The 15528-nt window shown below is 42.1% G+C and overlaps 1 protein-coding gene across 1 annotated transcript; it reads right to left on the reverse strand.

Annotated features, from left to right (window-relative positions):
* Positions 1-345: 345 nt before the first annotated feature.
* On the reverse strand, positions 346-14855 carry LOC129332683 (steroid 17-alpha-hydroxylase/17,20 lyase). Its single transcript, XM_054983913.1, has 8 exons — positions 14550-14855; positions 10885-11023; positions 5925-6154; positions 4584-4670; positions 3535-3747; positions 2140-2309; positions 1934-2037; positions 346-620 (listed from the first exon to the last, which is right to left on the reverse strand). The coding sequence occupies exons 1-8, from the start codon at positions 14853-14855 to the stop codon at positions 346-348; spliced, it is 1524 nt and encodes a 507-aa protein (XP_054839888.1).
* Positions 14856-15528: the final 673 nt, after the last annotated feature.

Consider the following 15528-nt stretch of genomic DNA (forward strand, 5'->3'; position numbering starts at 1 on the left):
ATTGCCTTACTTTTTAGTCTACACAGACGAGGATCCTGTGTTAAAGTCAATATGCCCCTGTCTTCACTGCTGACACCTCAGGTTTGTCAATGCTTTTTATCACACAAGAAGGCAGAGTCTACAGCTATTGTTGTCAAGACCAAAATTAACAGTAATTATCCTTTCTGTCTGAATCCTACCAATGACAATCCAAACAGCACTGTGGCTGCTGCACAGGGTAGTGAAATTCCCATTCTTGACAGTCCTCTATGTACAAACCTCTCCAGTAAACTCTTCACTGGTCCAGCTGAACAGACTTCCAGTCTCTTTCTTTAGGACAACTGCTCTAGTCCAAAAGTAACATCACTAATAAATTACCAGGCCCTGCCAAGCTTCCCGCAGTGCGGCCTTCACCCTGAACTTTGGTACTTGGAGAACGACTCCAAATTTTCCCTCTGGTGCAGGCAGTGTTTCGCCTTCAGGAACACTGAATGTGAATCTTTGCAAGCTCCAAGCCAGAAACAGGAAAAGCTCCATCTTAGCCAGTGCTTCTCCCACACAAACCCGGATACCAGCTCCAAAGGGTAGATAGCTCGGTGAAGGAGAGTAGACTCTTTTCCCTTGCTCATCCAGAAAACGACCTGGGGTAGTACAGATAGGATTTTATTTAATGTTTCCATGGGAAATAGGACAAACTTTCAAAATTCAATTATAGAAGAAATTGGCTGGGAAATCCACATACCAAGTTGGCTGAATCTATACTTACTGGCATAGCGCGAAACAGTCTAGACAACGTCTAGAAACATAGCGCAGAACAGTCTAGACAAAGGCTGGATCCACACTTACCGGCATAGTGCGGAACAGTCGGAATGATAGCACCTTCCTGGCGCGATGACATCAGAAATCGCACCAGGAAGGCGCTATTATTCCAACTGTTCCGCACTATGCCGGTAAGTGTGGATTCAGCCATTGTCTAGAGATCAGGATGTTGGACTAGGACAGAAAACCTGGATTCAGATCCCAACAGAGAGCCGAACTAGATGTTACAGGTTCCATGAGTCTGCCGCAGGGGTGCAAGAACATACTGGGCAGGGGTCCAATTTGGCCCAGGACCACAACACAGAGGGAGGAGGGGCTCCTACCCCCACATCATTTCCCCAAGCTGAAACAGCACAGAAGTGAGTTATTTGCTGTGTTGGACAGGTTCCACAAGCAAGTGTCATTGCACCTGCAGACCCTCCAATGGGGAAAGTAATGCCCCCACCATTTCAGCTCAGGAAAATGGTATAGGGGAGGCTGGAGCCTCTCCTGACCCCCATGCTACAGTCCTAGGCCAAATCTGGCCCCTGCAACAATTTTAAAATGAGTTCTTACTGGGAGCTCCAAGCTCCAATGAGTCTGCGAGCCCCTGTGGCAACCTCACAGAAGCTATAATGCCCAGCTAGGCTCTGAACCATGAAGCTCACTGAGTGACCTTAGGCCGGTCCCAGTGCCATCCTAAGCAGAGCTGAACTATTTAGGTCAATGGGCATAGAAAGGTGTCACTCTGTTTAGGATTACACTGCTGGTTTCTGAGCCTAACTTACCCCACAGGCTAGTTAAGATAAAATGGAGGAAGGGAGAAGCACCCTGAATTCTTTGGATGAAGCATAGGATAGAAATAAAGCATATATACCCTTCCCAAATTTGGATAGGAATTCAACATGCCACTTTGAGCTTCTGTTGAGGTTTCAGTGCCATTCAAAACAGCAGCCTTGGGGTGTGGATAGGCACAGCCCGATTGCCAATGGGCTAACAGGGAGAAATGCAGATCAGGAAGACTATGGGAACATGGTTAGCCATAACAACAGTCACAGCCTTGAGAATATGAGAAATTTAGAAAGCTGGGCTGGGCAGAGAGGCACGGCAGCTGGAGCAAAAGGTGATGCTAAAATGCAGCTGAAAGAGCACTGACCTGGATTAAATTCCTCTGGCTTATCCCATTCTTTCTCATCGTGGTGAAGGGACCAGAGATTGATCACAACTCGCGCTCCTTTAGGGATGTCATATTCCCCGATGCTGCAGAAAAACACCCAAACCCTCTTAAGTCTCTTATTTAGAATCATTCCTATCCCCTTTCGTGGCTTTGCAGCAGACTTCATCCTTGGACAGAACCCTCACCTGGTATCTTCTAATGCTTCATGTGGGATGAGGAGTGGAGAGACAGGGCGGATACGCAAAACCTCACTAATGGTGGCTTCCAAGTAAGGCAGGTGCTGCCGGTCATTGAGCTGGGGATGTCTGTTAAAGCCTACTTCCTGATCAAGTTCCTCTTGGATCTTCTGTTGCACCTGCGAGAGCAATGATATGGGCGAGTCAGATGGTGAAGACCGTGGGGTATAGAATAGGCAAAGGCAGCTGTGTCCTCCTCCCCCATTACTTTAGCTATACGCTTTGCATCCTGTCTCATTTCCCTTTGGTCGGCTAACCAACAGTCAGCGGACATTATTGAGAAGAAAGAAATGCCTACCACGCCAAGTAAGTTTGCTTGGAATGGAAGGCAAAAAGCTTGTGGGGGGGAAAGGAGTATTATATATTATTCCTTTGCTCTAAGTGGCAGTGGAAAGCTGTGGTGCCTCTCACTCTCTCTGCACAAAGATCTGCTGTGTTAGCCAACCCACACAGGAAGCAATAATGTTCCTCTAAATGTTTTCGGTATTGCAGTGGTAGTGTGTTTCTGGTGAGATTAGGTATCCGCAGTATAGCTGACACAAGGAAGCCACTATAATTTGCAGCATACTGCAATTGTTCATTTGTGCTCAGCCATTAGAATGCAGTGCCTCATTGCATAGATTTTCTTTAAGCCATTGCAAACGGCAAAGAAAAGCTGTGATACCACTGAGAAAGTCACTGTGTCATGCAATACACTTGCAATGTGTGCACAGATCCTGCTCAGCACATTATGAAGAAAAATATCATATAATATATGCAATATTGCTCAAGTTTGGTTTCTATAGAAACAGAATGATATAATAAGGGCAAAGAGTAACATTGTGCTGAACAGGGCAGTTCCTTGCAAAGAAGCATTGCACCCATGACCCAAAGATAAATGAAAGATAGTATTTAAGTCTATCAAGATAGAAAACACTTCTAAGGGAGGAATTTATGTCCTTTTGTGTGTGTGTAAATTCCTGTTCTCCATCAGACTCAGATTGTGGGGTAGCAGTTTGAGTAACAGACTAGGATGAGAGTGACCCAAGTTTGATTCCCTGCTCTGCCATGGAAGCTTGTTGGGTCGCATATTCCCATCCTAACTTGCTTCACGGGGCTGTTGTGAGGACAAAATGGAGGAGAGGAGAATGACATCAGCCACTTTGTATACTCACTGGGGAGAAAGGCAGGGTATAAAGGAAGTAAAATTAAAATAAAGACTGCTCATTCTCATAATGTAAGGTGCTTGATGGAAGCAAACGTGAGATGTAAATGGATGGATGCAAACGTGAGATGTAAATGGAATAAAAGAAATAAGACCCTCTCTTTTCCCAAGACACGAAGAATGGCTAGAGGGGCCAGTACCTCTGGGTTGTGCAACAGATACAGTAGACTCCACTTCAGTACAGTCGTGGTGGTCTCAACACCAGCCCCAAAGATGTCACCCACAGTCATGAGCAGGTGATCGTCCGTCAGGTCCATCCTTGGCAATAGATGGCTGTTGTTGTTCTCCAGGTTCAGCTTGGCTCTCAGGAGAGAGCCCATTAAGTCAGTGACTGAATCACTGCTGAATGCTTCCTGGGAAGGGAAACATGAGAGCAACTGTGAGCTGAGCTTGCGGAACATCAGAAGAGTGGGCAGAAGCTTATGTCTTGGCTGCCACTTGGGAGCACTGCCTCAAAATGCGAACATTTCAGCTACTGATGACTAGTGAAATGCCCCTTTGTTATGATGGGATGGGAGATGTGGAGGAAAGCAGTTGTAGAAGCCACAGGGATGAGGGGCAAGGTCAGGTCCTTGTTAAAAGAAAACGGCTGCCCAGGGGAAGGGGAAGAGGCAGGTTTTGCCTTCCACCTGGATTGGCATTCCCTTCCTCCCCAGTGAAACCCATTTGCTTGGTCTCATACAACCCTATGGTATTCCTTTGATGTTTATGAAGAAAAAGTGGAGCAACAGTGTTATGAAACAGACTTTGCTGCTCTGGATCCAGCAGTCTCGCTGCTACACCAGCCTGGCTTTCTTGACTGCATGACTAGGTTGGAAGGACACAGCAGGAGCGGAACTGGAGCATGTTGACTCTATTTCACATGCCTTGCCGACTCTTGCCTCTTCTCCTCATCTTCCAAAAAGGTTTACAGTACCCAGGTGAGAGATGGTATCGCTTTCTACTTTTCCTCTTTTATTTCTTGCTGTTTCAGACTGGGAAGAATAACATACCTTCCTATCCCTCACTTTCATCCCCCTCATCCAGAACTGCATTCAGGTTCCCAAATTGATGCTGGAATGCTGTTCCATTCCCTTTCATCTTCCAAGTGATGCCTCTAGACTCAGGTATTCACACTTCCCCCCAGTACCCCAGATGCCGCTCTGGCTTTCCCACTCTGTATGTCACATCTCCTTCCTGAAGGACTTACTTTATGTTCTACAAACTGCTGTTGCAGGAGCTGGTCTCTCTTCTCCACACACTGTTTCAGCAAGGCCAAGTCCTTATTGGGAAAGAACTGGAGAGGGAAACAAGACAACAACCTTTGTCTACAGAATATGCTTCAGAATCCACCTCCTCAGAACCCTTGGGCCAGTCCCTGCCATTCAGTTTCACACAGCAGCTCTTTCTGGACCACAGCTCCATCAGTGACCAACCACTCTACAGCTTTCCATGGGTTTGCCTGATCCAGCTAAATTTGGTCACTCCATCAACAGCTAGCCACTCAGTAGAAGAAGAAAAGGGGAGAAGTCTGCTCTCACCAGCTGGCGTTTAATACTTTATTAGATTTCTTGATTTTTTCTTTTAAAAAAGAAATCTGGGATATAAATAAAACAAGCTAGGGACTCATAAGGAATCATGAGAGTGGGGAATAATTTGGAAATCCCACCTGAGAGTTCAATTCTTCCCCTCCAGGATTCACAAAGCTCTCAAGGGTTTCAGCCAGCTGATTTCCCTGAACCCCCAACTTTATCCTTCAGGCGCATATTCAGTCTTCATCAGACCATTTGGTTTTCTTTTGATTTTTTCTTCTGTTGATTTACAAAAATATATTTTCCCTGTATTCCTGATTTCCCTAAGCATAAAGAGACCCATACTTTGTCTCTGGGTGGCTTTTGTCATCCACACAGGATCCAGTCTGTTTAACATCAGATAGACTGATAAATATTATGAAATAAGGGCTATGATTTTATAGTGCTACTGTAGGTGTGTTTGTCTGACACCTACATCCTGCAAGACCCCCCAATACCTTTCAGTCCCTATATACCTCTTTATGATTTCTCTTCCAGCAAAGATTCATAGGTCTCCTTCCTAATTTTTCACCTCCTTCTAAAAATGCTTATACAAAGGCAAAATCTTTGCATTGATAAGGGTTTTTCAAAATAGTTATGACTTTTTCCACGTGAGCAATGTATTATTTCTACTGAAGGAATTTGAAGATCCCTCCCCTCCATGGAGCACTAACCAATCTGGGATATCGTATCCTGGTGCCAAATTAAAGCTGATTCTTTATGTCTAAAAGAACATTTATCTTTCCTTTCCTAATCCTTTTAATGAAGCATTGTAAATCAGAGGAAAAGCTTAATAAAGTATGATCAATTAACCAGTTTGATAATTTTAAGACAGTGGAGCTAAAGTAGATTAAGGGTCACAAGTATACCACCCACAGATTTGAAGATCATGGTCACAGTGCTGCTTTTTTTTTTTTTTTTGAAATCTTGCCTGGAGGAAGATTACATGTGTTCTTTATTTTCCTGCCCCCATCTCTCACCTGAAGCCAAGGGAAGATATCCACAAGGCTCTCCTTGGCAACGGTGTCTACAATGCCTTGGCTGTACTGGAGCATGTCCTCAAACTCAGGGTCTCCACGATGGTAGGATGAGTTGAAGCAAAGGGAACACACCACATTAGTAACAGCACGTGTCAATTCAGGTGCCATGTCCAGGGAGGTGTCCTGCTCAGAATTCAGCGTTCTGCACAGGGTTGCTGCTTCTCGACAGACTGGAAGAGAAGCAGAGAAGAAAAGGTACATGAAGGGGTGAGGAACCCTTTAGGAGCAGAGGGGAGGGAGACGGAGGGATATTGACAGAGCAGTCATGGTGTGAGGGTACGACTTACACAACTAGAATGAGCCAGTGGATTTGGTAGTACATTGGTTTTAGATCTCTTAGGCTTGAAGCTTTGCTTCACAAGCTTCTTGTACGGCCTTGAGGAACTTAGTTGCCTAACTGTAAAAAGAAACTGCTAACGTTGATAGGCCAAAGTCAATAGGCGAGATCCTATGACTGTTTTGCTATCAGCAGAGCTCTTCTCTGAAGAAAGGCTGACACCAGTAGAAGAATATTACCGCTATGGTGTTTGTTTTTTTTAACTGATGTTTATTTTTTGGTATGTATTTTAGTCTATTTTACTTTTTTAATGTATTATATTTTACTTTGTCCCTAGAGAGCCACCTCAGTAATCTATTGATTGAGAGATTGTCATGTAAGTAAATAAATATATATTTTTAACTCATCTTGTTCTTTTTAATCCATTTCTGTTTTCCATGCTTCTAAACTGAATGAAGCACTGGTTGTGGATTTACTGATGAGAAAACACTCGTACTGGAATCTTAAAGCAAAAGAGGAAGCAAACTAGGCTGAGATGGAATGCAGTCCTATTTAGTTCAAGCCCTTTATAATCTGTTTAATTTATAAAATTGGCAGTAGACCAGCTAAATATGGAGGTTTTTGAATGTGGCTTTATCTCTGTGGACAGACCAGCTATGTTATTAGATGACTAATCCTGTATTTGCTCAGGAATAAGTCCCCTGAATTCAGCAAGGCTTACTCAAGTGTGCTTAGGACTTCAGCCTACCCCACATTCACTAATTCTTAAACTGTCTCCTGATGCTCACCCAAAGTACAGAATTCCATAGCCTGGGTGCCTCTGCCTAAATGGACATCGGACCTCAGATAGAGAACATACTAGGGTCTCAGCTAAATATGCATAAGCTCAGTAGGCAGTTGATGTTAGCCGCCCTGAGCTGTTCACAGGGAGGGTGGGATATAAATCTAATAAAATAAATTGAGGGACTCCTAAGCCAAGATTAACCCTTTTAACTGAACAAACTAGAAGCCCATGAAAACTGGAGTTATATGATCTGATATGCCCCTTGCCCTGTTAGCAGAGCTGCATTCTGTACCAACAGAAGTTTCCAAACACTTTTCAAAGGCAGTGAAATCTGGATGTAACCAATGCGTGCATTACAGTGACCAGATATATTACAATACAATAGGTGTCCAAACATTCAACTAATATTACAAAATCGAAAACTTCATAAGATCACATGGATTTTATTAATGAGAACAAGGACTATGTAATGCAATAGATTGGGCTGAGTTTTGGTTTTGGAAGTTCCAGTTCTTACCTGTCTTAATGACACAGAGAAAGTTGCTAAGTCTAACCTATCAGATAGGTTAACTGTAAAGTATATTAATCAAGGCCAGCATCCTCAGTTGCCAAGGTCCAAGCCTTGCAGAGAATTGACCCTTGACCCTCCCTGGCATAGCAGCATCTGTCATGGCCACCTTCCCTCTGGTGGTGTGTAGCAATGGCAGGATCAGGCACCCTCTCACTGCCATTCATTTGTCTAGCAGTCATTAGTACATGCATACTGGACAAATGAGCAGCAATGGAGCCTCCAAGCAGCAACATCAGCTGCCAGTTTTCAGCCTCTCTACTGAATGAGGAGGAGGAGGTGGGGCACAAACAAGGTGTACTTAGTGTTGGGGAAGCCACCATATCTTACATTGTCCTGACTCCCCTTCCCCAAGCTAGGAACCAACTGTGGCTTTAATGCTGAAATCTGATATGAATATATATGACAATAATCTATGGACAGCATTTCTTCCAACATAGGCAGGATCATGGTGACCTTTCACTCTTTGACATCAGAGTAAAGCAATGTAACATCTTTAAGCAGCACCACTATACGATCACGGCCATGTAACATCTTTAAAAGACACACCTAAAAATTAAAGAGCATTATGTGCTGAAAGTTTTTGTATTATGCCACTATCTGAATAAATTAATGCTGCTGTCCGTGCACTCTGTACAGCTGTTCCATTGTTCCGGACCCGTTCTGTATAATTTGGAAGCTTGCATAATACCAACAGAAACAGTCCCTGAAAATATATTCCCATAACCAATTTACTGCTGACAGTTACCACTAAGTGGCAGTGAAGAACAAAAGTGCTTCTCTTGTTTGACTGTGATTCTGTCCATGCCCCTTCACACTCCACTTTTCAGTTGAGACTCAGGACATACAGATATGCCCTTTTTACTTCTAGTTTTTGCATAGTGGCATTTTTCTCACCAATTTTGGTTGCCAGTGTTCCCAGTTGTTCCCCCCCTCCCCAGCATTTTGTATCATTTTAGCGATTTAAATGCCATTTTGTCACCATTTATAAGCTAGTTACTATTTTTACACCGTATTATGCATTTATTGTGCAAAATTTATTGTACAAAAACAGGCATCAATTTTATTGATAGTTTCTATTAAATTTCATTAGTATATTGAGAAAAAAGATGACTATAGTTTCCAGAGTGTTCAGAACCTATATCAGAAATTGGACCTTTCAAATTAAAATTCAGTTATAATAAGGCATTTTGCATCTGCCTTATATGCTGAGTAAATAACAGATGGGAGATCCATTCTGATAGGGACTTAGAAAAAAATTCTTATACAGAAAAGGACCCCAGAATAATACCCACAAAGTGTCTTCCCCCCATCTGACCCAAACTTTGGACACAATTCATTTGTGAGGAGGGTCATTAAGACATACTTAGGAGAAACATGGTCCAGTGATATCTCTACTTCCATTCAATCCAGTTATCATGCCTTTCCTATAGACTGAAGCAACCTGTTTTATATACAACATACCTTTGTTGTATTTTTAAACAAGCTCTTTACATTTTGTAAAAATTCTTCTCATATTTTACAGTTCTGTCAAGAAAGCCATTACACTATGAAGCAGGGGTCATTTCATAGAAAAAGAGCTGGAGGAACTCATTAGCATAACTTATTAGCATAATTAATTAGCATATGCCATGCCCCTTGACATCACCAGAAGTGTGGCATTAGCATAACTGATTTGCATATGCCACTCTCCCCTGACATCACCTATCCTGGCTGTTTTGGACCCAATCCTGACCATTCAGGGCCGAAATTGGGCCCAAAATGGCAAAAAGAGGCTGAAAATGGCTGGAAAGGGGCCTAAAATGGCCAGGATCAGGCTGCTGTTGAGTGGGAGTGTGATCCACCACCTGTCAGAGGCCTGATCTGGGCCATTTCAGCCCCAATCCAGGCTGAAACGGGCCCAAAATGGACGAGAGTCAGGTGGGTGTGGCCACCTGACATGTGACCTCTTTGGGGAACTGCCAGAACTGTGTTTCTGTGCATTCCCCCTCAAAATGAGCCCTGCTATGAAGTAATGCAGTGTAATGCTAAGGAATCAATCTAGCTATAATATAAATACACACGACAGCTTTCATTGAACAACTGAGCAATTAACTAATACAAACCAAAGAGAAATAACAAATTTGCCATAAACTCATAATGAGTAAATAAAATTACTTTCTGGTATTTAATTTAGCTTTTCTTCTGTCTAATAAAGTATAACAACAGTCATGCATAAATGATATTAATAAATACACCAGGAATTTTCCATCTGGATTACTATACCTTTTCACAACATTTCTAGAACATCTTGGCTTTAAAAAAAAATTAAAATGTGGATCTGTCCCCTACTTTATCTCACAATTATGCAGATTCACCAGGTTAATCCTAATAGTCTGTGCATTGAAGATATTTTAAAAATTGTATATAGTTAAAAGCAACTCTGATTACATACTATTAATGTTGCAATTGTGTATATTTGTATAAGAAATCATGAAAAATGTGGACTTAATGAAGGTGCTGCTTGTTTTCTCAAAAAGTGCCCAGTTTCTGTGGAATAACACTATATGTTCTGTAATTCTGTCACTAGATTCTACAACTGCACTCAAAACAATACTGTATCAAAAGGTGAAAGCAAATGTAAATTTTTAAGTTGTGGTATGAATAACTTATCAGGCTTGGTTCAATGCTGAACCATAGTTTGGCATGACATGAACAAGCCCTGTGCTTACATGTTCCTTCCTTCCTTCTTGAGGTGCCACATGTGCTTATAGGCCAATTAGTGATTTCCAGTTTAGTATAAACTGGAAATCACTAATTGGCCTATAAGCACATGTGGCACCTGAAACCAAGATTTCAAGCCATGGTTTGAATAGCATTTCAATTAAATTAGTAAATAATTCATTGGCTCTGAGCACTTGAGAGGATGAGATTGACTAACACTGGGTCATTCACATAGTGTCAAACTATGATGTGGTGTGGTGAGTTCATGGCAGTATTGGGATTCAAACCAGCAGAGTGTTGCTTTGCAACCCAACCACTTAACCAATATGCTAGAACACACATTTAATACAAATGACTAGGAATGCCACTAATGCATGCTCAGCCCACTTAAAATGTTGTTTCTGTCCTCACCCAAAGATAAGTTGATCTATAATACTGAAATTATCTCATTACTTTTATGTTTTGGCTATAAGCATTGTTACCAAGATCTTCTTACTGTCCCCCCATACAAACACACTTGTTGCTATTGCCTTGGAAACTAAACCAACATGGCTTGGGTGTCACTTACTGATGTTTTCCAGGAGCAGAGTGCCTTCCCCAAACATGGAAAGTGCAGAGTGTACCAACTTCCGCTGAAATTTCCAGACAGGGCTGTAAGAGGCAAAGGCAATGTCTTTCCCATTCCGTGTCAGCAAGTCTGTGGTTACCTTGGATCAATGAAAAAAGGCTTCAGGACACTGTAGTCTCTTTTCCAAAACACCTCATGATGCAATAGACTGGGCCATAGTTTGATTATGCTTTGAAGGGGAACATACACAATCTCACCCTTGCAACAGGAACAAAAATGCAATGGATTAAATTAGCCTTTTAAAATCCACATCATACTTAAAATATAATGGAGATTTGTTGTCCTTGTATGTTCAGCATTAAGAAACTCCTCCAATAGGGCAGAGCTGTTCCCCCCACCCCACACTATTCTTTCAGAGAATATGTGGAGTCTTGAGTCTAATCTATTTTAGTAACTTTAACTACACTTCATTTATTTAGCATTTTATTCTGGAACTGACAGGATTCATTCACTCAGTTTCTACAGACAGTCCAATCACAAACTCCCCCCCCCCCGCTCCCTTACAGCTGTTTGTCTCATGGGGAAAATACATGGCAGGGCTGACATCAGCCTACCCTGAGAGGGGACAGCTCCCAGGGGGCAAGTCTTCTGGCAGAGGTCACTTCTCCTGAACGCCCCCCCCCCCCCGCCGCCACCACCATCTACACCTTTGTTTGGCAGTTTGTGAGGAAAGGATGGCAAGAGGGGAGCAGTGCTGGAAACTCTCTGCCCAGATCCACAAAACCTGGAACTGGTGTCAATATGATTTCCCCAGTGAGACATCAATTCTGGAGGCCTGTTTCAAGTGAGTTTCATGTGGGTAGCTGTGTGTAGGGGCTGCAGAAGAAGAGCAAGATTCAAGTTCAATAGCACCTTAAAGATCAACCAGATTTCCAGGGTATAAGCTTTTGAGAGTCAAGTTCCTTTTCTCGTATACAAGGAGGAATGCAGATCCTTGAGCCCTTATATCTCCATTCCTACTTGTATCTGATAAAGGGAGCTTGACTCTCAAAATCTTATACCCCAGAAATCTGGTTAGTCTTTAAGGTGCTACTGAACTTGAATCTTGTATTTGATGTCAGGGAGTTGAAGTGGGAGGAAAGAGTCGATCTTTCCTCTACCCTGCTGTCTCTTTCTTAATCAGAGCCTGTCACAGCAGTTATTTACAAAAGAAAAACAAGTTAGAGATCCAATGATGGATATTGCAGGGTTTCATTTGGGTTGGGCCTAAAGATTCATAGGGTTGTAAGAATGCACCCCTATAGCCCAAAGTGGTTTTCCTGTAAACCAGTGCTGGGTTTATACCTATGTTCTCCTATTAGCTGCCATGTTTGGGTGTGTATTTGTATGTTTATTTGTGCATTCCTTCTAAGGCACAAGGCTGAGGTGGATAAGAGCAAGGGTAACCTCTGACCCTAAACAGCAAAGAAGGAAGAGAAAATTTTGGTTTGCATCTGCACTCTGTCAGGCACCATTTCACAAACAGGCTTGCCATCCTCCAGGTGAGGCCTGGAGATCTCCCAGAATTACAAGTGATCTCCAAATTAAAGGAATCAGTTCCCCTGGAAAAAACGGCTGCTTTGCAGGGTAACCTCTACGGTATCATACCCTGTTGAGGTCCCCTACCCTTCACAAACTCTGCCTTCCCATGGCTCCACCCCCAAATCTTCAGGAATTTATCAGCCCAAATTGGTAAGCCTATCAAATTATATAGAAACCAAAATTATATGTGCATTGTAAAGCACAGGAGGATTGATATGTGATTGTAAAAACTTTCTAATCAGTTAAGAAACTTGATACAAATGCATTTAAACTGCCTGTTTTTAACATGTGCATACCAACAGTGCTAGAAGAACCAAAAAGCATTTTAAGTGCCACATGTCAATTTGGCCAAAGGCAATGTTGTAGAGAATATGGTCCTTGTTCCTAGAATGCTAAGAATTATGCAAAGGCATTATTGCACGCATACTGAACAGGAACATAGGCACAGTCTAAGAGGTACAGTGTCTCAGGGGCATTGGACAGGAAAACACTCTGGGGTATCATCTAATCTTGCACATGACCCAGAGGACAAAACCAGTGACTTCTAAGCATCTTTGGAAGATGTTAATCTAATCTTATATTTGCAAAACTTGCCAACACTGTAGATTCCACGCTTGACTCCTTGCTAATATGTCAGTTAGATTTTTAAAAATATGTACTTTCCAATTCAAGTATCATTCTATGACAAACAAAACAGAAATATAGCAAATGAGGCCTCAAAGTTAGAAAGGTGGGAAAACAAAATATATGAATGAATACAGTACTAGTAGATAAAAGGAAGGTAAAAAGCCATGCAGTAAGTACACAAAACTGGCAAGCACCTATTAATTATTAGTGATGTGTAGCAAAGCTGTACTTAACCGGCCATTAGGTACATTGGTTTGTTGTTCCTGTCCAAAGATTGTATTTCTGCAAGACAACGGGCAAATCCACATGTCCTTGGACATGCTAAACACCCAGAAGTATAGCGTCTTTCTAGCGTGATTCAGAAATTGCGCTAGAAAGACGCTGTACTTCTGGGTGTTTAGCGAACATTTAGCGCAACGCCGGGACACTCCGAGGGCGTGTGGATTTAGCCAACTTCATGCATGAAGTTCCTCTTGGGAGTCACACTGAAGTGGTTCACAGTGCACTTCTATGCAGTTACTCCAATTTAAATCCCATTGATTTTTGTTGCGCTTAGACTGAAGTAACCCTGCATAGGATTGCACTGCTATAGGGGATGTTTCAAAATACAAAGTCCAGGGAAGTGAACATCCTCTCTTAATAACAGCCTCTTCCATAGTTTCATAGGAACTGTTAAGAAATTCTGTCTTCTCTGCATTCTCTTTCTGAAACTAATTATATCTATTGCTTACATATTTTTCATAGTTTAGGATTCTTAAAACGTTATTTTTTAATTGTTGTCTCTTGAACAACTTTGTGAACCTGTTCCAATCTATTGTTTATATTCATAACATTATTGTCCTTGATGTTACATGCCCAGACTATACAGTTCAGAACTAGACGTAAGCAGTTGCTCTCAGCACTGATAGGTAGTTTGTGTCCGGCAGAAGACATCTGCACTTGGAAGCAGGCTTCCATACATGCAGTTGGTGCAGAAGTCTCTGAATTCTCTTAGTAGTGCTTATTGGGGCTCCACTGAATAGGCAAACTGCATCTTTTAACATTGTCTCTGGTTGTTGCATGTAACTAGTTGCATACAACTGGAGCAGAATGTCGATTGGGGTAATAATAATTAATAATGCTATCCTATACAAATTATTCTAACAGGCACTTAAAATAAATAAGTGGGCTTAGACTGCAGCAATTCTGCAAACATATTATGTGGATTAAAGTTTGATTTAACCCCTTTCTGTAGTTTATCTATCACAATCTTCATTCCTCGATTAGCCTTAACCACTTCTTCTCACCCTTTGGCCTTTCCAGCCCCAAAATACAATGGATTGAGGAATTATCAATCTTCCTTTTCATATATGGATTTGTCTCATCATTCTGGCCCAACCACACTCTTTTCTTGTTTTTGTTTTTTCATGGTTTTTGCTCGAACAACTACATTTCAGACAAACACTCAATTTGCTTACCATATGGGGCCTCCCCGCGAAGATCTTCCCTTTCTTAAGCAGCACTTCCTTGGCATGGACATAGTTGTTAACTATTACTACATAATGGGAGCCCATATAGAGAGCGTAGAGCTGGCCGTACTTCTCTTGCAGTCTGCAGAAAAAAAGGTGGAGCTGGGGGTGTCCAACAAGATGCAACAAGCTGCCAACGACCGGCAGAGAGGGCAGGCTCTTGGGGTAGTTGTAGTGGGGTTCCAGCTTCCCCTTTGCCACCCTCCAGAAAGACAGGAGAACTAGTATCAGGAACAAGGCAACAAGAAGAACCATGGTTGTCTCTTGATTTGCCTGGGGCTTGATTAAGATCCAGGCACAACCGACAGGGTTAAGAAATCTCCCTGGAACATCCCAAGTGTAGGCTCTTATAAAGGCTTGTGATGACCTCACCTTGCCTTGGCATTGCTTCTTGCTTTGTGCTATAGAAGATAACTGTAAGTATTTTTTTATCAGCAGCTATGGGAGATAACTCCAGCACAGCCAGCCTTGCCTTATTCCAGAAGAGCAAGAAGCAGCAGCGGGGACATATGAACTGAACAGAACCAAATAAACCATCAAAATGTTTCATTCCTTGGGGAAATACAGTTACAAAATTTACTAGATATGCTGTGCTTTAGAGACTCTTCCATAAGACTGGAGAATTTCCCTTATCATAGAACTTCAAGGCCAACTGGATTAGTCTTTTTAAAAAACAATCCAAATGAAACAGTGTAACAGAACCAGATTCTGCATAATGTAACCATTTTTTACAATTCCCACCTCTTTATTCATACGCAGGCATGAAAGGGGAGTTGGGACCGAGGGAGAAATAAAACACAGGCTTGGCTTAAATGACAGACAAAACTATGGTTTAATTAAAATAAAGTTATTCTCACATGAGAATGTCTTTGCTTTTCTGGGGAGTTTCCACTTTATGTCATGCTCTTTCTGAGCCTGACTTGTGAAA

This window comes from Eublepharis macularius, chromosome 6, assembly GCF_028583425.1.
Source record: "Eublepharis macularius isolate TG4126 chromosome 6, MPM_Emac_v1.0, whole genome shotgun sequence".
NCBI classification, from domain to species: domain Eukaryota; kingdom Metazoa; phylum Chordata; class Lepidosauria; order Squamata; family Eublepharidae; genus Eublepharis; species Eublepharis macularius.

What these genes read in the sequence shown, in the direction of transcription:
- LOC129332683 (XM_054983913.1), bottom strand. Translation starts at nt 14,855, where the DNA reads ATGGTTCTTCTTGTTGCCTTGTTCCTGATACTAGTTCTCCTGTCTTTC. An exon ending in TCTGCTCCTGGAAAACATCA is followed by an intron (nt 6,155 to 10,884) that starts GTAAGTGACACC and finishes CTTCTCTTCCAG; the next exon opens with TCTGTCGAGAAGCAGCAACC. An exon ending in GCCAGAGGAATTTAATCCAG is followed by an intron (nt 621 to 1,933) that starts GTCAGTGCTCTT and finishes GTACTACCCCAG; the next exon opens with GTCGTTTTCTGGATGAGCAA.